Below are 22482 nucleotides of genomic sequence, written 5' to 3' on the forward strand. Positions count from 1 at the left end.
TAATGGGTTTTTGCATGTAGGATATCTAGTGATCTATGAATTTGTTCATCATCAAATTCTACATGCTATCAAAGTCTTGCCTATGGCTACCTATTCTTGTTTGAAGAAAAAGAAGAATGAGGGGTTGACACAATATATCTAGTATTTTTCAAGTATTCTCTATGAAAATAGGGGTGTCTCTAATTTTTGAAGCACTTTTAGGCCAAACAGACCTCATGGTTGGATTTAGAAGGTGTCAAAACCCCTATTTTTATATAGAGTTTATCAATTTTGGACAATGTTGATATGAGAGGCCAATTTTTTTTTGCATAGCAGGTTCGTACAACCTCTAGCATGCAAGTCAAGGAATAGACAATAAACATATACATAAAATACATGTGGTGAAAAAACACTGCACTGCTTCTAAAGTGGAGTGGCCACCACCCAACCACCCACGATCCACCTTTGGTTGTTGCATCACCGAAGTGCGACTCTTTGGCCACCCTGCTTAGTGTCACCACTTTTTCCATTGATGATTTGCTCTACTACTGGTCCTCTCAACACTACCTTGCCCACCCATAGTCATATGGAGACTAAGTGCCTTTGTTTTAGCCCCCAATTTTTATTTTTAAAAGGGCTTTGCAATTTTTTATCATTCTGAGGACCTTGTCATTTTTTGGCAATATCTTGAGGATATGGGGGTCTTTTTTTTATCTGAAAAAAGCATTAGAAAGATGGTTTAGAGATGAAGATGATGATGTAGGTATTTTTTGGAATTCTTTTTCAGTTTGGAACCTATTTTTTACGCTTGAAGTTGAATGATGTCTTCCATCTTCGTGAGGGCATAACTTGTTCGTTGTAGCTACATTTTTTGATCTAGAAAAAGTCTCAAAAATCTCTTCTTGAGCCCTATCCAAATTCTCCACCATTTTTTATTAGTGTTTCTAAAAAATACACGTGTTTCTAAAGTAGAGTCTTTTTTCTCTCTTCTTGTTTATGCATTCCTTCTAGTAGATGGGGCTCGGTTATTTGTATTATGGGGTGTTTTTTGTATTATTGTTTCTATTATTTGCATCAATAAACCAAAAAAAATCCAAAAAAATCCAAAACCTTCTGAAAAATGGTCAAGACCTCTTCTTGTCTAGAACTTCTAACGCCTCATAACTATAACACATAGAAGACCTTGATGACATTGTTTCTCTGGTCAAAAGGGTTGTGGTCTTGTTTAGATGCAGTGCAACTAGTTTTATAGAGGCCTTTTTAGGTCATGAAAGATAGGAACAAGATGGATGAGGCAATAGGGTTGATTTATTTACAGGTATCTAATAGTCTACAGTTTCATCTTGATGGGTGCAATACCCCTCTAGCTATGTGGACCAAGCTTGAAGGCTTGTTTAGTACAGTGAATGAGTTTAGGGCACCTCAGATTGAGGCAAAGTTTACCTCTCTTGTTGAGGACTTCTTGATGAAGTTCAATCAACATAGATCTTTATTGTAGGGTTGTGGGAAAACCAAGACTAATATCGAGTTCATCTACTTGATTCTTTCTAAGCTTCATAGAAACTTTCAAATTTTTGCTTCTAACTTCTATTCCACCAAAGATGCTTTGGGTAATAGATTTACCATATCATCCTTTGAGTTTTTTGTGATCGTTTGACTCGACAGCAAGCTAAGCTCTCATAGTTGGATTCTCTCCTAGGTTCACATACATATGCATTGGTATGTCCATCTTCAGGGACGAAGGAGAAGACAAATTAATCTCATTCTATGGAGTTTTAGATTGATTCTAGCCCTCATAGTTCATCAGGGTCACCTCCTTCTAAGGGGGGTAAACCAAAACTAGAAAGACCAAAGTATGCTTATTGTAATAAGCCTAATCATGATGAGTCACATTGTTATGAGAAGAATTTAGATGGCTATGCCATATAGGTTTCAGATTTGATAGCTCTCCTTTAGAAGAGAAACATTGATATTCCTTCTACTTCTCACAGATCTTCATCATCATCATTATTTTAGTTAGATGGTAAAGATATAGGAAAGGGTCATGCATTATGTGCAACTGCTACTTCACCCTCTTCTAGATGGTTATTGGATTCAGATGTTTCACACCTTATGGCATCTTCTTAGGATTTGTTCTCTTCTTTTGAGGCTTCTACTCCACACATTTTGATGGGGAACAACACTACTATGACTATATGTGGGTAAGGTTCTATTGGCATTGATGATGGTACATTTCATGATGTACTTTGTGTTCCATCTATGTCCTCTAACCTTCTCTCTATTTATTAGATTACACATAGTGGGATATGGAAGACAATTGAGTTTGCAAAGGATTCAATGCACATTAGAGACATTGAGACAGATAATATTGTTGCTATAGGGATTGTTGATCATTCTTCCTACGTATACTATTTCTCTCATTTTTTTCCACCATCTCCACTATCAAAGACTCACTCTCCTTCATGATAGACTACTAAGGTGAAATTAGGTTTCTTGAACTTATGTGTTGCTTCTAAGACCAATGTTGTGACTTCTATACATCCACCTCCTATTTAGATTCCATCTCTCACACATGATTACTCTTCAACATTGCCTACTATTGCATTTGCAGTCATTGAACCACCTACTACGGTTGTTGAGGATATATCAAAGGACTCACATCTCCTCTTAGATGATAGATTCAACATACCTATTATCCCACCTCCATTGGAGATTCCATTTCAAGATTCTTATGCTTTCCCCTTTGACAATCAGCTAGGACTTCCAATTGCACCTTACATACATGGATTTTGTCATCCTTGTCCACTGCCTTTGTTTCCTTTAGATTGGAGCCACACTGGTATGTTCATCAACATAGGAGTTCTAACATTCTAGAGGGGGTGTGCTATGGAGTCTCAAGCTTCTATCATGGGGGCTTTCATTGTACTTATGGTCTTGAGAGATTCTCTTAAGATGTTTCAGTTGTGCATCCTTTTCTATCTCTTTTTGGAGTAGGGTTTTTCCCACTGGGTTTTCTCTATTTCCTTGTTTCATAGAGATTTGATTGTGATTGGGTACCTCATTAGGCTTTGTTGTTGGGACCCAAGTTTGCTTTCAACATTATAGTTTCCTTGCATTGTTTGTAGCTATATTGTTGTTCATCTTAAGTGTGGTGTTAGAGTAAAAGGTTAATTTAATTTAATTTATTAAATTACCTTTTCTCCCTTCTTAAGATTTCACTTTATGCACCTTACATTTCTATTTAATAATTAATTAGTAATTATTAAATGTTATTTACCTCTTAGGGTTTCCCTTTTAGGGTTTCAATCTTCTTCATAAGGATTGATTGGTTGTAAATTCATTCATTCTTTTTTGCACAAGCAAATACAATTTTCTTGTTGATTGAGGAAACCCTTCTCTCTCTTTGCTTTTCTTTCTTCCTTGTAACAGGTTATTTGCTTGCAAGATATCTAGGGATCTATGAATTTATTCATCATCAAATTCTACACTATATTTTAATTAAAGTACAATCAAAAGCATCATTCATATCACACAATGGGAATATCCAATAGATCATAATATCCTTCTGTGAATTACAAACCAATATTTATATCAACAAGCTAGGAATTAACAACCAAATAAGTTATAGCTATTAAAAGCTCAATCTAGACCACAGATGTCATCGTATGGGTCACAGGGCTTCATGAATGCTAAACTTATATTATCTTCATTTTCTTAAATGTCTACCCTATCATCCTCGATAAAGTGATCTATTCAGTTGATGGATGGGGGAACCTAACGTGCACAAAATGGAGTAGAAAATCCACTTTCCTCATATACTCGATAGCCATCTATTGAGTGTTTGAGGGTTTAAGGTGTTAATAATCAGATATAAAGGAACAATCTTATCCTTATTTAGACTCATGTCATAATTACAAGGCTTATGAATGATCCAATCTTCAGTAATACTCATTAAAAAAAACTCTTGATCCCCAAGAAAGTCTTATTTAAATAGCCTTCTACATAAAGTAGAAATACTATATTATCTCATTCCACCATATTCACTATGGATAAAAATATTGAAGTAATATCATTGTAGATATGATATTTATCATTATTGACAATGAATTTGATTTAGAATAGTAATTATAAATACCTAACATAATCAAATATTATTGGGTACTTTCTTTTCATAGCCACCTTATTTGTTCTCTTTTTAAGGTCAAGAACAACTAATGTTATTTTTATAATTGAATATAAAATTGTACATAATCATAAGTTTAAGAACGCCAGCTTAAGATAAAAATATAAATATATTCGTATTCATAATTTTTTGATGTTTTAAAATTGTAATAATAATAATATTTCTTTGATTGTAAATTAATAGATAGATATTATAATTAAATGAAAGAAATGAACCTCTAACTAATATTATTATATAATTAATTTATATTAATTTCAACATTCATATAAAAGTATAGAATATTTTAGATCTCCATTCATGATGAATAATAGTTTATTTTATTTAAATAAAATGACATACATTTTGATATACTAATTTTAAAAATCATATAAAATCTAATATAATTGAAAAGCTTTAAAAAAAAACGGTATTTGACTAGAATAATAAACTGGTGCAATCAACGACGTCATTTATTAAAATTTTAATTAATAATATATTTTTATATTAAAAATATTATTTGTTCTTTCCACAATGAAAAACAATTGCAAACTTGTGTCACGATGTAGAAAAACCTCTTCACAATTTCATCTCAACCTTTGACATTTTCTTGAAGAAGTGTCAAATGCAATGTATAACAGAGTATTAAAAACAATGTCAATGACATGTCTTTATTTTCCTTGCATGTATAATATATTACTAGGAAATAATAATAAAATGTTTCAGAAGGAAATCGCAGATTGTCTTTTTTTTTTTCCAGTGGGGTTCACATTTGTATGCTTCCCAATCGACCTTTTGGCTATTTCGTTTACTTTTACGATACTATATTTCAAGAATGATTTTCAGGGAAGCCATCTATATCATGAGGATTTTGTAATTTTGGATGAAGCATTTCCACTTTGTAATTAAATGTTATGCAGCTTTGGATATCATTAATTTTGGATATCATGATGTTGAGTGTAGAGTATGCCCGAACAGTTTTGTGGAGAAGGCACAGGAAACTTTGGTGACAATTAGAATGAAGATCGAGTACATGATAAAAAAATAAAATAATGATGGTCAACCTCCCCAATTATTTAGTTTGTAAATTCTTAATGGTGATTGAATCTAGTGTGAACTCAAAACTCTTTAGTTCTCCACTATGTGCAAAGCAATAGATAGAAAAGATATTAACTGATAATAGGGATACACAAAAAATATTTAGATAATCAATCATCCATGTCAATAAATCTTTTTCATGAACATATATATGTTTTTTTTAATCTAGATGTGTAAATGTGTGTTGATGAATAGGATTCAATTAAGTGAACATACTTGATGATTAATTAATTATGATGTAAATCTATAAGACAAAGTCTTCACATGGATGTTGCTAGGTTAAATTATAAAGAAAGGATCCAAAATAACACTAGATCCTAAAGAAAATCACAACAAATGGAATATGAAGTTGTATGATGATCAAAATTCTCAAGAAAAGATATATTTTGTAATGTGTTTAAAAATCAATCACACTTTAAAATGATCCCATATGAATCCTACAAATGGTAAATTACTCATAGCATCCTTTATCATTCAATGAATGTTCCTATAGAATAATAAAATGACTAAGAAACTCAATGTTTAGATTCTTAAAAAAAATCTACTTCTTATCTAAGAGTATAAGAGAAGAGAAGAGCATAGTATATTATTAAAATATTTGTTTTCTTTGATGGAAATGAGGATGAATAACATACCAAATTATTATATTATATTAACAAACAAAAATCATCAATTAAGAAAAGTTCCTAGAATTTATTCACAAGATCAAGGCATGAAAGAAATATTGTACATAACAATTAAACTTTGTAGGGGAAGGGAAATTTTAAAGATGAAAGTACCAAAAGTCCAAAAACTAATTTAATTTCACTTATTAATAGGGGAGAGTCTGTAGAAGTTGCCCAAGCTAACTTCACATATCTATAATTTCTTAAATCGTAAATCAAATTTTGATGATTCTTTGTATAGAAAGAAATCCTTCTACTTTTCTTTTTAATAGATTGGAAACTAGATAAAGATTCAAAATTAACGATTGATAAGTGACACTTATTCAAACTTGACTACTGTAGTGAGTGCAAATTCAAAATTGATTACTATGGTGATTGTAACTTGAGGAGAGTTAAAAGAGGACCAAAATAAATAAATTTAGACAATAAAAAAATGAGAGGAAGAGTTGAAACTAATATTTGGACCCCTCATCCATCTACAAAGTCAAACCTTAGTACGTGAGCTTTACTTGATTGACCCTAATATAAGAACTCTCATAAGGAGAAATGGTAAAACTCTAAATCAATGATAATGGGATATAATATGCTACATTTTTGGTTTACTCCACTATGTATATGGTTGATAGAAATAAGGGTGTGATAATGAAAACAATATATTTAAATAGGACAATAACCACATATTAAACATTCAAGATAAGAATTGCTTCCTCCCTAAGGTTGGGTTGTGTAATTATTATTTTGTGTTCTTGTTGGTAGTGTGCCAACATCTCTCATGGGGATTCATGACATGGTTTAACATCCTCATGTGTCTTCTATAATCACACTAGTTGTATTGGGTATTAATAGGTCAATATTTTGGTACAATAGTAAATACTACTTCTAACAAGTGGTATCATAGCTTATCCATAGGTTCGATTCCATGCAAATTGAAATAAGTAACACTAGGAGGGGGGTTGTTGGCAATGTGCCAACATCCCTTGAATGGATTCATGATATGGCTTGATAGGCTTCTATGTACTCTATAAAATTACAAGTTGTATTGAACATTAATAGATTGATATTTTGGTCCAACGACAATCACTATGTCTAACAAAAATTTATATCTTTTGAATACAAAAGGTGGAGAATGAAAGATATATATCCATCACTTTGTCCATTTAAGCCCCAAGGATACTGCAAAGTGAAATCTATTTTCATTTAAAACTTTCTAGGTTATAATGATTGGTGGAGCCATCTATAGGAATATGTGGTGCTAGGTGTTAAGGATTGCTTCACTAGATAATACTTTATTAGTGAGAGTGGGGATTTTGTTCTAGAACGTAAGAATGTGGTTGATGGGGAGAAAAGAGAGTGCAAAATAGAAAAAATATATAAGGTGGATGAGTCCAAATGGGTCATTGGCTATAAAATATACAAGATTGGGGTAGCCTAAAAAAGAGAAGCTATCGACTAGGAGGCATTTTGGAAATTGGTCTATGAAGTGAACATTCCAAATGCCTTAGGTTTTAACTCAAAGGTTGAAAATGTAAATTTTACTTATATATTTGATAGGTTTAAAGATGAAAGAGTGGATGGGCATGCTATGGAAGATGCCCAAACCACATTGAGTATTTATGATGATTGCCTCAAATAAGTAACAATCCTCAAATAGGAGGTGGATTTTCTTAGAAGCCAATGCATATGTATAAAAACAAGTTATGCAAAGTGTTACCCACTTCATTTGTTAGGTTATTGAAATCTTAGCCACATCTTTATGCATTTTATAATAATGAGTTGATGGTAATGACCAATATTTTCATGATAGGTAGATTATTATCTTTGTAAGGGATTCCTAGGCCAAGGTATTCACCATTACTTGTTGTAGCCCAAATTTTCATAGTCACATGTGACTGGAATTTGTTGTTTGGGTGTACCACTAACTATTTTGATGTTGTTACCAATTGTCTTTTTTTCTAATCTATCATTCCTTCCATTATATTATATTTGCAAGCTATTGTATTGTTTCTAATATAGTAACTATTTTGATACCCCTTTTCTCTTATTCATGTTAATAAAAAATATAAGGTTTAATAACTTATTTTTATATATTTAGTAAAACATATAAAAAAATGACATTTATTTAAAATAATAATACCTTGATTTGATTTTTAAAAATTCGTAATGTTATTGAATTATTTCTATATTTTACATGAATTGTGTCACATTGTTAGCAATTAGATAAGAAAAAATGGGTAAGTTTGTTGGATAATATTGAAATCATGGCAAGTGAGCTACCTCAACATTGTACACAAATTATTTTATGTTGTCAACAATGTTGAGGATAAATAATGTTAAAATTTTATGAAAAATTAAAAAGTCCTATTAGGATCAACTTTTTTTAATAAATGAGACAACCTAAAACTAATATCTCTATTATTATTGCATTTAAATATTTAGAAAAAAAATTGAAAATTTGTAATTCAAAATATTGGGTGGGTATGTGCAAGATCATGGTATGTCAAAAAGTGATGATCTGAAAAATATGTAGTTTTGAAACATCTCAAAGAATTTCAAGATCTATTCCAACTTTTTTTCCCACCCATCCCGATAATAAATTAAAAAAAAAAAACCTTTATAAGGGTTGTTATATGTTTGGCCATCAACCCTACTTGGTAAACTTTAAAAAAATCTCTAAAATGTATTTTTGGCTTGTTCTTATGTGTGTGTTTTTTTTGCTTCAAACATATATATATATATATATATATATATATATATATATATATATATATATATATATATATATATATATATATATATATATATATATATACCCCAAATTTGATGAAATGAAAAGGGTTTCTTAAGAGTGTTAGTAGCTTTTCATAAATGTAATGTCTATCAATTTATGTGTTTAGTAAGTAATTATTACTTATTTTCTAATGGACTTATCTACAAGAGCTGATTAACACACTGATTGAAAAGCAACTATAACTTTCAAACAATAGAACATTTTTGTAATTCAAAAGATTCATCACATTCTATACTTCTTCTACTATAAGGAAAAGAAAAGAAAAATTAAATTTTGCAAAGTTTTGAATTAGTTAAGGTGGTCACACACAAGATTTTTTTATTTTGTAAATATTAAAGTAGAAAATTTATAGTTAATTAATTGTTTAGAATAAAAATACCCAAAAAATTTGTCACATCTGGGCGTGAGTCTAGTTCTTATATCCAAAATATTATTAAAAAATATAATCATTTGGTTTAGATTAAGATGGTAAGACATACGTCTACTAATTTTTGTCCAAATTTTTTCGTACTATTGCATTAAAATTAAAAATTTTGGCCAATCAATTTTTATTTTTTTTAGATAAGGCCTAGCTTTTTAGAAACTAAATTCAATTTCCTAGATATTTTTTCCTCTCAACTTTTTGATAGAAAGTTCATAACAAGTTGAAAACTACACGTTAAGTTGACATAACCCCAATTTGTTAATTTTTCATTGCCACTTAAGGGTATAGTTTGCTTGACCATGATCCTGCATATACTCAGGTGTTAGTTCCACTAAAATCAAATTCAAGTATCTAGCCACTAGAAAAAATAGTAGAGGTGTAACAAATTTTTTTAAAGCATGATGAAGAAATCACCTACAAAAATAATTAGTCTTGGGTTTTTTTTGACATGAGAACATTCGATTCCAAAAAATGGCCGCATTATATAACCTATTGACTAATTAGTATAACTAGATATTTTATCATCAATGACATCAAATTATATTATTGTTAAGATAATCACAAATAAAATAACATTTCTTAATACCATTCACTTGTTTTTTTAAAAGCATGAAAATTATTATGTCTAACTACTCTTAGTCCTTGTCAAGGGAAATGTTGTCAAGTAAAATATATATCTCTTGATTTAGAATTTTAAATTTTAAATAAATAAATTTTAGGAGTTCATATATTTTTCTAAAAAAATTTAAATGTTTAGTACATGAGAGAAATATTTGATGCAAAAGCAAGGTTTAAAATTTAATTTAGATTCACGTTTCTAGGTAGTCATTTCTTTTTGCAATGAATGAATTTATAAATAATAAAAAATTGAAAGTTTAGTAATAAGTAAATTTGTAAATTCATATTCAAATCATTATTTCTAATAACTCTTCTAAAGGGGTAGAACTATAGAAATATATACAAAAAAGTAAGTTAGATATTTTGTAATAACATGACACTAGTAATTTGATATTTTTTGACAGTAGAAGTGGCTTGTTAGACTACTTCATTGTTATTTTATGATTCACTATTAGAATGCTAGGGATTGACTTATCTATGCCTAATATGTCATCCATTGTCTAAAATTTTTAATTGGTAGAAGTACACTACCGTGCTCACATTATTAGTCCACTTTTTAACTGTTCCAATGTTATAGTCAACACATAATGTTGTATAACTTCACAATGTGCACTATAAAAATGCTATAATGTAATATAGTATATTATCGATGCAGTGCAAGGCAATAGTTGAATTGTCAACACATAATAAAACAAGTCAAATTGAATCTTAATGACAAGAAAAAAGTAGTTCTAGACACCACTTGTGCAACATACTCATATAGAGGTATTCTATAAAAATAAAATAGATTTTTATAAGAAAAAATGAACTCGAAACTCAATGAAAAATAGAAGAAAACCAACAAGCCATATAAAATGTATTAAGGTACAAGATTAATGAGAAACACTTGCAAGAATCAACATAATTGGAATAATTGCGTTTTCACTACCATCAGACAAAAAATGATTTTGTGCTATAAAAAAAGAAGGTAAAAAAATTTTCAAATTCTAATTAGTAAAGAAAAGTCTATAGACACCAATTGTGTCAATACGAATCCCAAAATAAGAAATGATTTGTCATTATGCCTTGTTTTAAAATGAAAGTAAAATTTTGAAATAAAGTAAAAATACTACAATGAGCTCTCTGAAAGTCTTTACTTGAACTTCCACTAAGTTACTTCATAAAGAAAAAAAGCATAGCTACACAAAAAATAAGCTACACAAAAATAATTACACAATAGCATATATTCCTCACTAAATTGAGTACAGTAAGATCTAAAGCTAATAAATGATTCTAATTGAATCCTAAAATATTTGCATTTTTGCAAGGGTATTATGCACTCACTCATTAGAATTATGTTAATAAAAAATGGCACAATCTAAGACATTGATTCAAAGAATTTCAATGTTCTAACATAGCCGTAGTTTGAATACAACTCAATTAAAAACAAAAAAAACTTATATAAAAAACTTAGTTCATTAGTTCTTGTCGTAGGTAGGTAACTATTGGATTCATTAGATCCAATATTAATTTGAAGGCACCGACTGGATTTGCAAATTTTTGAAGTCTACTTGTATTAACCAAAGTTCGATAATTTCAACATATATTTAAAATTTAAAAATATTATTTATTAAATATCTTATTCATTGTGAGGGAAAAAGGCAATGAAAAATAAATTTTGTTTGAAAAAAAAGAATAAAATTGTAAAGATACAAACATGACCACTTGTCATAATTGTCCTGCAGTATTGCAGTATGCCATTAATGTAATTAATGTAATTACTATACAAACATTAAATTTAATAATAATAATAACTGTCATAATTGAGGAGTTCTTTTATTCTTGTTATAGGCATTTGGCCTTTGTCAATGGTTTTCTCACAGTGACTACCTGTAGAACAGAGCATTGAAAGGGCTAGTACCATTCTTCTAGTGTTGTTGGATTTGTAGTTGTGGCTCAAAGAGTAGAATTTGTGAGTGGTGATTGACACTAATGATTTCTCTTGTTTCTTTATAGCCATCTAAGAATTTCTTCTCCATTTCAAATTTTTTGATTATATATTTACCTTTTGATTAACACTTTAGACGCTAACGGATGTTGTAGGTATTTCTTCCTATATCCTTGCATTTCGACAACTCGATCATTTTTTTAAACTACAAAGTGATGGCTTCAAATTTGGGAATTTACCATTTTCTTATGCTGATAAAATTTTTTTCTCCTTCTCAACAACTTTTATTTAAAATTGAGGGCTTTTCCAAATACATATGCTGGGGAAATATTAATCAAATCTTCAGAAGAAGCTAGCCATTCCCTTTCCATTTAAGCACTAGCTATTAGCATTTTACATGCCTGGAGATATACTTCTTCCTCTCACACAATCATGCCATGCTTATCTAAATAGAAATAGTATGCATACATTTGAGCAATACAATTTGTAGCACTGCCATTTTCGGGATGACTTCCTCAACACTAAGTCAAAACCCCCTTCCCCCATCTGTACAAAATGGTCATTCCATGGCCAAAAGAAGGGCCTATAATGGTCAATTTTTGGTGAGAAACAAAGGCATTTTTATTTTGGTACTGTCCACTCTAGTTGATGTCTCTGTGCCTCAGCCTAAAATAAAACAAAACAAAACAAAACAAAAATTTAGTTTACTTCCCCACCAAAAATTTTCAATGGGCCCTTGCTATCTACCTCAAAATTCATCTTTTAATCACATCCCAAGCATAGAAATACATTATCTTCTCTTTAATAGATGTGTTGTGTGTGGTATTGCCTACCAAATTTCCAAATTGCTTTGAGAAGAAAGATAAAATGGACAATAATTTGATAGTCAAAGAATTCACTAATTGAGCAATTCAATTTGGCTCTTTAAGAAGCTTAGGATTGAGTGGGGCGCAGATAAAGAAATCAACATTCTAATTTCTATTTTAAAATATAATTTTTTATGTGTTCTAATTTTTTGTTGGTTTCTAGTATATGGGGTAACTATGAACTTCATATACGATATACTTAGTTGTATTACTAACATATTCATTTATTATATCCTCCAACCTGAGCTAGACACCATGGATACATGTACTTGCATATGTACATAACAAAAAAAAAATGCCCTAGCCCATAGTCATATGTTTGTTCTCTTTCCTCAACTTCAACTTCATATGTTGATTGTGATCCATTCTCTTAGCAATTTGGACAAAATTTTGCCAAACAAATAGAATATAAATCATTTTTATCGATAGTCAAGTGATTTGATTGCACATAAATATAACTCCACCCTAAAATTCATGTTTGCCCACCTGCAAAATCTAGAATTTCCACCATCGAATACACTGATAGTTAAGGTATACGTTGAAAAGACATAATCCAATGACACTTATAACTATTAGTATATGTTGGAAAAATATTATCTGAAACAATAATTGTAGTCGTACCCCCCTACTACAGAGATGTAGTAGGCTGATCAATTTTGTTGTAATTTTGCATTAAAAAAGGATACTATAAGACTGAATTTTCTATTATCATGGGTTTACCTATGAGCTTCTTCACACTTTCCTTGTTAACTTCAAGGTACAAAGAGGCAGACACTTGATGCGGACAACTCCAAGTAGCAAAGTTATTGAACATTTTGTATGTCTCTTTGTAGAGTTAATTATATGGATTTTTTATTATCTATTACTATATTTTATCAGATTTGGATTAGGACATATCATTATCTTAGAGTCAATAGGAAGATATTAGTATGAATTTGTGTTGGTAAAGGCTCTAATCGAGTTCCTTTGTTTAGGTGGCAGAATGCTCTTCTTTAGAGATTTTTTTCACAATAGTCGTTGCAGAGGTTTGATAGGAAATCAAAGATTTTTGTGAGACTCAAAAGCGTGGCCTTATTTTTTTTAATACTAGGCTAGTTAAAATTTCCTATGGCAATCCTTGGAGTTGTTGGGGGATTATTTGGTAGCCTTTTTTATTACCTTAAGATATTGAGAATTTTAAGCCTCATTAATGAGTATGTGATTCTCCTATTATTTTATTCTAGTCAATAAGGATCATATGATTTCCAATAAAATCTTTGGCATCACTAAATCTTAAGTAGAATGCTATTGCTCTACAGATAAAAGAATACAAGTAAAAACACATAGAATGACAAAAAATCATTGCCCACTATTTGAAAAACTCAAAACACTTATAATATTTTCTTAAAAATAATATCAAGTATCCAATAAATGCCATTCAAATATATTGGAATCATCAACAAGTCCAACTAAGAGTCCATCCAATGGATCTCTCGACAATTTCAAAAGAGGTAAACACTTTTCAAGAGAGGTAACATGTTTAACTACAAGAAAATGTCTTGCATACAACTAGAAAGATGATTTATTGCAATCTTTGTGTCCCAAAATAAAACTCCCTATAGTTAAAGTGTATGTTAGTCATACTTTTAAAATCACCCAAGAAAAATTGTATTTCCAGCAAGAATTCCTTATTTCTCAAATTCAACTTATATTGTGGATTATAGTATAGAGACTAGAAAAAAACTTTAGAAAGGTAGAAAACTTAAATGTGATTCCATTTTTATTTCCCAAGAAGAATGCACTTCAAATTAGTCTAAAATTTAAAGAAAAACAAAGCTTCTATAGAACAACCCAAACTATTTTTCAAAAATTGAGAAGCTTTTTAGAAAAATGTAGAAGTTAGAAAGTCAGACATATGAATAATGGTGCTTGTAGATGGAAAATAGGAAGTACTTTCAGTATATGTACTTCACCCGCACTTGCAAATATGAGAGAATCTTTAAAGAAAATGTGATTTCCATGGGTAGCATCACCATCAAAAAATTGTGCCAACATCCTCCCTGCTTGCCCCATAATGGGCTTAAGATGGAAATCCATTTTAAAATAGTTTGTTGATCCTCTTACGACATACAAATACAATTACTATGAGCTATATTATTGGATGCAAAAACTCTTAATATCATTGCCACCTCCTAAAGCTGGATAAAAATGCAATATTTACTATTGTTTTCGATAGAAACATGTTAAACAAAAACTTGAAGCATGTCCACAATTGCATGTTTGTAGACATTTGTACAAAACTCCATGCATAGATAGGGCACGTCGACTATCTGGCAAGACTTCTAAAAGAAATGTACATTTCTAGAGTGAGACTTTGAAAAGATTAAAGGGAATGTAGTTAAAATTGTAAAGCAAGGATTTTAAAACCTATGCCAAACTAGGACAATTGAGGATATTAGCAAATATGTGATATCCTTGTTGGATGACAACTTTGTATGTTGGTAAACACCTACTAACAAAAGAAACAATGAATCATTTTGTCATAAAAGTTTGACAGACCGGAAGTTAAGCCATCAACAATTGTAAGCAATTTGTTTTATTGACATCATTATTTGCATAATTTCATAAAATTAACATTATAATTTTGTCTTTAAATATTGATGATATGGTACAATACATCATTTTAATTATCTACTTTTACAAACAATAATGTTGTTGTTTTAATTTTGATTTAAAATTTGTGATTTGTTAAACATCATTTTTTAATCTTCCATATTTGAAGTCAAAATAATATTAAAAAATACTTTGAATAATAACAAATTTAAAAGAATGATTGAAATAAAAATTGAAATTATTAATATATATGCTTTTTTATATTTATTCTTTAGCAAGGTCAAAGTGCTACAAGATAGAGCCTCTAATAGAACACCAAAACTCCTCGTATAATTTGACGATTTTTTCTTTTACATTTAACTATCTTTCAAACTATTTATGTTTTGCAATGCCTTTTGAACTCTCCCTCAATAGACAAATATCACGGTTCATTCTTTCAAGGCCAACCTAAAAGAAATGATATTTGAGAATCGGGATAATAGCAAATATGTGATATCCTTGTTGGATGACAACTTTGTATGTTGGCAAAACTTTGGTCAGCATTAATCTATATTGACATTTATAGAATCTTATAAAAGTAATTTTGATGTCATTGGTCTTTATGAATTAGTTGTCTTCTAGGACATCCGACATTCTATTTTAAGTTCACAATTAAATGTACAACTTGACTCTAAGCTTGTCTTAGAGCCCACCGCATGAAATTTTGGCGGTTGCACCCCTTGTTTAATTATTGCTAAATTGAAAAACCTAACTCAAATAAGAAATCAACTACAAAATGACATCATACGAAATACCTTTGCCGAATTTCTGAAAACACGGTATGAAGCTTGACCGTAAGTTTTCAAGCCCGAACATTGTTTTCAACATTCAGCACATTCTCAATTATTACGTATATATTCTTTCCATCCTTTCTCAAGAAAAAACAGTCTTTTGGCAAGATATCTTTGTCTTGAACTATAATTCTAATTTCTAAACAAACAAATTAAAATGTTTATTTAACGCGAGGAATATTTCCCACAAAAGAACGCGTTGAATTTTCTTATTGACTATTTTTCTGTTTTCTTTTGGCAAAGTACAGTCACGCGTATACGTTACTTTAGATGCAAGTTTTCGACCGGTCAACATAGTTGTGCGGACAAAGTCATTGTATTTTACTCAATATTGTGCGCGTTACACTTCCTATAAATTCCGAAGGCAGGAAACGAGCTCTTTCAGTTCTAAGAATCGCTTCGATTTCTTCACCCTTCCCCAACTGCGGAACTATTTGTCATTGTAAACTTCAAATATCAATAAGTAGCAGGAGAAGGCTGAATTCAGATCAGTGTAAACAAAGCATATTGAAGAATATCCAAGTGCTTCCAACAATATGACTAGTGATACGCTTACGATGCAGTGCAACAATTTTGAAGATATGAAAGAAAAGTTAGCCGCAGCAGAGACATTGATTTCCAAATGGGACACAAACAAAAGAAGCAAAATGCTCTTTCAGCGCACCGCAGAAGAAGTGAGCATGTACATGGACGCAGTCGAAAAACTCCAAAGCCTCATGGAACATTTGTCTGCCGGTGCCACCAACACTCCCCAACTCATCCACGCGCAGCGACTCATGAAAATATCGATGGACCGTCTGCAGATGGAGTTCCACAAAATTCTGTTATCTAACAGCAAGCCCATCAATCTGGACCTGGAATCATCGGCCCGACCTTCCTGCTCTTCGTCTGCAGAGGATAGCACCAGTCGCTCCAGTTGCTCCGACGGCAGCAGCTTCTGTTGCTCCAATTGTTCGTCAGCAGACAGAGTCTTCGAATCCGACATGGTTCCGCCGGACGCCGTGGAGAATCTGCGGAAAATAGCGCATCGCATGGTGAAGAGTGGCTACGCGAAGGAATGTGTTCGAATCTTCGCTCTGAGAAGAAAGTCGGTGGTGGAAGAGAGTTTATACAACCTGGGCGTTATGAAAGTGAAGTTGGAAGATATTCGAAAAATGGAGTGGAAACTGCTGGATGAGAAAATCAAGAGATGGATTTTCGCCGCCAAAATCGGCATCCGAGTTCTATTTTACAGAGAGAAGCAGCTGTGCGAAGATGTGTTTGAGGGGCTTCACAAGATGAAAGATGCATGTTTTTCCGAAACCGCGAAGGAGAGCACAGAGAGGCTTCTCGCCTTTGCGGAGGCCGTGGCGACAACGAGCCGGGCACCCGAAAGAATGTTCAGAATACTCGATCTCTACGAAGCGCTCGCCGATCTTATGCCCGATATAGAAGAGATATATTCTAAAGAAACATGCAGAAGCGTGCAGGAGCAGGCCAAGAGGATCCTGGTGCAACTCGGCGAGGCCGTGCCGAGGATTTTGACGGAATTTGACAAGGCCGTTGAGAAGGATAAATGTAAGGCCCCCGTTGAGGGCGGTGTTGTGCATCCTCTCACCAGATACGTCATGAATTATCTCACTTTTCTCTCCGATTACAAGGACACTATGGTTAACATATTCGCAGACGCGCCCCCGGTGCTAACGAAACGCTCTCTACCTGAGAACGTAATAAACGATCCCTCTGCCCAGTTGTCTGTCCGCATCGGGAGGACCGTGTTACACCTGCTTTCTAAGCTCCACAAAAAATCTGATCTGTATAAAGACGCGTCTCTGTCCCATCTCTTTCTCAGGAACAACCTTCACTACGTACTACAAAAAGTGAATGGGTCAGAACTCAAAAGTATACTTGGTGAGGAGTGGCTGACGAAACACTGGAAAGGGAATAAATAGGTCGGGAAATTTGAGAGGATCGTGTGGTGAAAAGTGCTGTCGGTTCTCCCAAACTAGGAAGTTCGGCGAATGGCGGAGTTTCGTGAAGGGAGGCGGCGGCTTTGGGCGATACCTGACGGCAGCCCACAACAGATATTTACATGTCTCAAACTCTCTTTTCTTTCTTTTGCGACTCACACTGTATGTAAAGGAGGCTCATACTAAATATATAGTTAAATAATATATTAGCACTTGCATAAAGAGGAGGTGCAAGGGATATGTCAATAGGTTATTATTTGAAAGTGTACATAAAGAAATGCATGATTTTGCAACATGTCAATAACTTTTAAGTCAATACTACTTGGAAGACCTATTTGAGATGTAACTCTAACTCTGCAAGGGATATGTCAATAGGTTATTATTTGAAAGTGTACATAAAGAAATGCATGATTTTGCAACATGTCAATAACTTTTAAGTCAATACTACTTGGAAGACCTATTTGAGATGTAACTCTAACTCATTCATTTGTATACGTATTGGTTATCTATCTCCCATTCAAAATCATTATCCTTTTTAAGGACATCTTCAACTTGGTCTATGTAATGAACATGCCATACATTATATTTTTGTCTATTCAATTACTTTCAATTACTAATTATCTGTTCTTTGTCGAGGCTTATATCTTTGTCCATTTCACAAAAATGCTTATTTAGAAGTGGCTTTTTTCAAATAGAATGCTTCAAAAAATGTCGACCATCTATATGCATATCACAACCATCAATTTGCATTTTCATGATACATTCATTGCAAAAAATGTTATTCTACATCATTGTAATGTAAAAAGTGAATGATATAGTTGTAAGATAAGATAAGATAATATAAATTTATTAATGTAAGATCATCTTTATAAATGATCATCCTTGTGATGTAAAAAGTAAACATTGCAATGGTATGATGGTAGAACAATAATTTCATGAATACTTTTTTTTTTCCACTTTTTTTGGAGGGTAAAAGTCCAAAAACATGTACTTTTATTGAAATAGACTGTGAAATACAAATGCGATTACAAAATGCTCGAAATGTAGTAGAGAGGGTATCATTCTCGAAATTTAGAGATATCCCACCCTCACACCATTCTCAACCCATATAAAAATGTAATGGGGGAGAAAATAAAGAACCAAATTTGATGAATATATGTTAAAAATGAACTTTGTGCAAATATATTTCAAATTGCATTGAAAAATTTAAAGTCAATCCACTGTGATGTTTGTGTCTTACTATTTGAATCACTAATTTTAATGTAAATGTTTTATTATTATTATATAAAAAAACTTACTTGTCTTGAAGCTTTTCTTATGTTCATCCCATGCAACCTAATAGCCCATCAAAGAAATATTTTAAAAAATTGAAATATATTAGCAAACCCTTACAAGACCAATGGAAAATATGTTGATGTTTTATAACTAATTTGAATATATTTCTATGTTATATTTTAGTATGGTAAATAAAGGAGGGGGATTATTTCATAATTAGTGGAAATTGACACATCTAAAAGTTTATATGTTAAAACTTTAATTTTGAAAACTTTCAATAAATAAATTTTTCACATTTTCTTGGATCAACATGCTCTTTTTCTAAGTATGAGAGAATGTATCTCTACAATTAAATAGAAAAAAACTAAAATCAATTGACAATAAATCAATCATGAAACATAAAGTTGAGAATATCAAAATAATATACACAAGTACATGCAATTTAACCCTTCAATAGAAGTAATTGAATGTTGATATTAAGTTGAATGTAATAACTTTCAATATTAAATTATGAAGTCTTTAATAATTGAATGTCACAAATTTATATACTAGTTAAATATATAGAATATTATACTTAATTATAAATATTTTAATAAAATTTTAAAAAGAAATAATGTGTTTTACAAAATGAATTTGTTGAATTGAATAAAAATATTTATCAAAAAAACTCTCCACACATGTAAATAAGGGATACAAGCAGTCAAAGTTCTTGATTATATTGTAATACTTTTTGGGATAAAATTTGGTAAAAGGACAATGTGATTAAGAAAGAGTGAACAAGCTATGCTACATGTGAATTATTGAAGTGATATATATTCAATAGACATGTAAATAAAAGCTCAAATAAGTTTAAAATCATAGAAAACTAGGGTAATAAAAGAGAATTCTAGACACAAATCCTAGTGTAACCAATCCCAATCTTATCATTGAAAGATATTAGAAAGTTATGTACTATTATCTTTAATAGTTAATAACTAAATATAGTGTTATAAAAAAGGAAGGCATGTTATACATCATTTGTGCCTTCAAATTCTTCATTAAATTTAAATCCAAATTTTTCCTCTATAATGTGGGACTAATGCTTTTATCCCTTTAGATTTGCATAATTTTTATTTTCATATTTTATATTCTTTTTGTTGATCAATTCAATTGACCAATCAACTCATATTTTATATTATTTTATATTTTATATTCTTTTTATTTATCAATTCAATTGACCAATCAACTCATAGGATTTAAAGATTAAAAGAAACTTCAAATGTTTATATCTTTTTCTAATTTTGTTATTATTTTATAAATCACATTTTTTACTCATTCTATTGGACCATACTATTTTTGGTAGGGAGAAAATTCAATTTTATCCAACAAAAATACCAATATTTTTGAACAAGTCTATCATGCATTAATGAATGCATTAATTACTACTTTATCATTTCCACATTTGTGACAAGTGGATAAACTTTTTCAAGTTTTACATTGATGTTTATTTTTGTAATTTGTAAGAAAATAAATATATTTTCTAAGAGGTCTATTGTGCATTAATTACAACTTTATCTTTTCCACATTTGTGACAAGTGGATTAACTTTTCAAAAAAAATAAAAATAAATAATGAATGTATAATCAATATTAATCATCACTATCTACTTTTCTAAATATAGAGTTAAATGTTTTATATTTCCTTATTTTAAATATATTGATTAGTTTTACATTGATGTTTATTTTTGTCATTTGTAAAATGTTATTTCTTTAAGTTTACACCATATTTTAGTGGCTACTATTTTACAATCTTATTCTAATTTTTTTATACCATTTTACAATTAGTAAAAGTAATACTACCTCTCAAACTAATTAGATATTTTGGTAGTTTGAATTAAGTAGTCAACAATTTATTTTTTTAAATCAAATATTTCAACTTATATTTGAATTGGTAGAAATGACTAATTCATTCATATAATATAATTTCTATTGTTATTTATATATTCTTGAAAATAATATAATTATTAATATTTTTAAAATTTCCTCCAACTCTTTCTATCATTCTACCTTTAATTGTCCATATAATAACATATCATTCTCTTTTTTAGCTCTCTCTTCATATCCTCCCTTTCTACTTATAAATCTCCATTTTCTTTCTGTTCCAATTATTGGTAGGAACTTTGACGTATTGTGTCTCTTGTCTAAAAACTTATTTGTTAATGTTGCCCTTGTTATCTTCCTATGTCATTGTATTTAGAAAAAGAGGAACTATATTATACCCCAAATGATAGATGCATATTTGTGCATTATACTTAACATATGAAGAAGGATATTTTAATTTATTAAGATTCCCAAGAAGCAATTTAGTTTATTTTCTAAAGATTAATTATATTGAAACTAAATAAAAAGATCTTTTGAAATAGATAATGAAATATTAGCTTAATGTTTTAGATAAGGAAAGAATCAAAATGTTTTTATATTTCTTACACTTATATGTAAATATTGTAACATATTAAATAAAGTGATAATTACATTCCTAAAAGAACAAGAGCTCTTGGGAGAGCTTGAGTCCCTGCCTTTGGACTATTGATAATTTATATGTAAATGAAGTCTAAATCATTTAATTAATTTGCATGTGATCTCTTGATTAATGAAAATTTTGGTTGCAAAAATATGAAAAATTCTCTATCAAAATAAAATCTAAATATAGTGAACTTGATTAAGACATAGATTCTTTAGATATGTGTGTTTATTTTTAGTCTTTGATTACCATTTGTAATGATTTTGTTAAAATATTTTTATATTAATTTTTAATTAGAATTGATATTTGATATTAATAAATAATAATATGAATTTAAATAGGTATTTACTATAGGAAATTTTTTACCTATTTATTTATATTGTATAAGTTATAATATTGTATTGTTAAAAAAATTAAACAAGAAATTTTTTGCCATTTGCATTCATATTGAATATTTACATTAATTAAGGTAATGTAAAGCATGTAATGAAATAGAGAAAATGAGTTACTAGATCATAAGAACTTGTCTCAAAAAGACCCCATTCCCATCCGGAAAACTCTAAGAAGCATTAGATTTAATCAATGTAAAGCATGCAGTGAAACAGAGGAAATAGTGTACTTATAAACATTCCTTGGTTAGGTGTTCAAACAACATCAAAATGAGTCTTGCTCCTACGTGATTTATGGATGGTAAATGGAAACATACTCATAACGAACCGCTTATCCTTACACTGCAACTCATGTATTCTGTATGTTAGAAAACCTACACCCCTCCCTTGAATGAATCAAGTTCTTTAAAACAAAACACGCCAGA

General features: G+C 30.5%; 1 protein-coding gene and 1 pseudogene across 1 annotated transcript in view; both read left to right on the forward strand.

The window, feature by feature from the left end:
- Positions 1-16392, forward strand: part of LOC149577442 (exocyst complex component EXO70H1-like) — a 55158-nt gene extending 38766 nt beyond the window's left edge. Inside the window, exon 2 of the mRNA XM_089796442.1 lies at positions 16195-16392. Within this exon, the coding sequence (XP_089652568.1) occupies positions 16195-16392 (198 nt within the window). The remainder of the gene's footprint in view (positions 1-16194) is intronic.
- LOC149577443 (exocyst complex component EXO70H1-like) lies at positions 16351-18316 on the forward strand (annotated as a pseudogene).
- Positions 18317-22482: the final 4166 nt, after the last annotated feature.

Source organism: Cupressus sempervirens, chromosome 1 (assembly GCF_028749045.1).
Source record: "Cupressus sempervirens isolate cs-2001-9-10 chromosome 1, ASM2874904v1, whole genome shotgun sequence".
Classification (NCBI taxonomy): domain Eukaryota; kingdom Viridiplantae; phylum Streptophyta; class Pinopsida; order Cupressales; family Cupressaceae; genus Cupressus; species Cupressus sempervirens.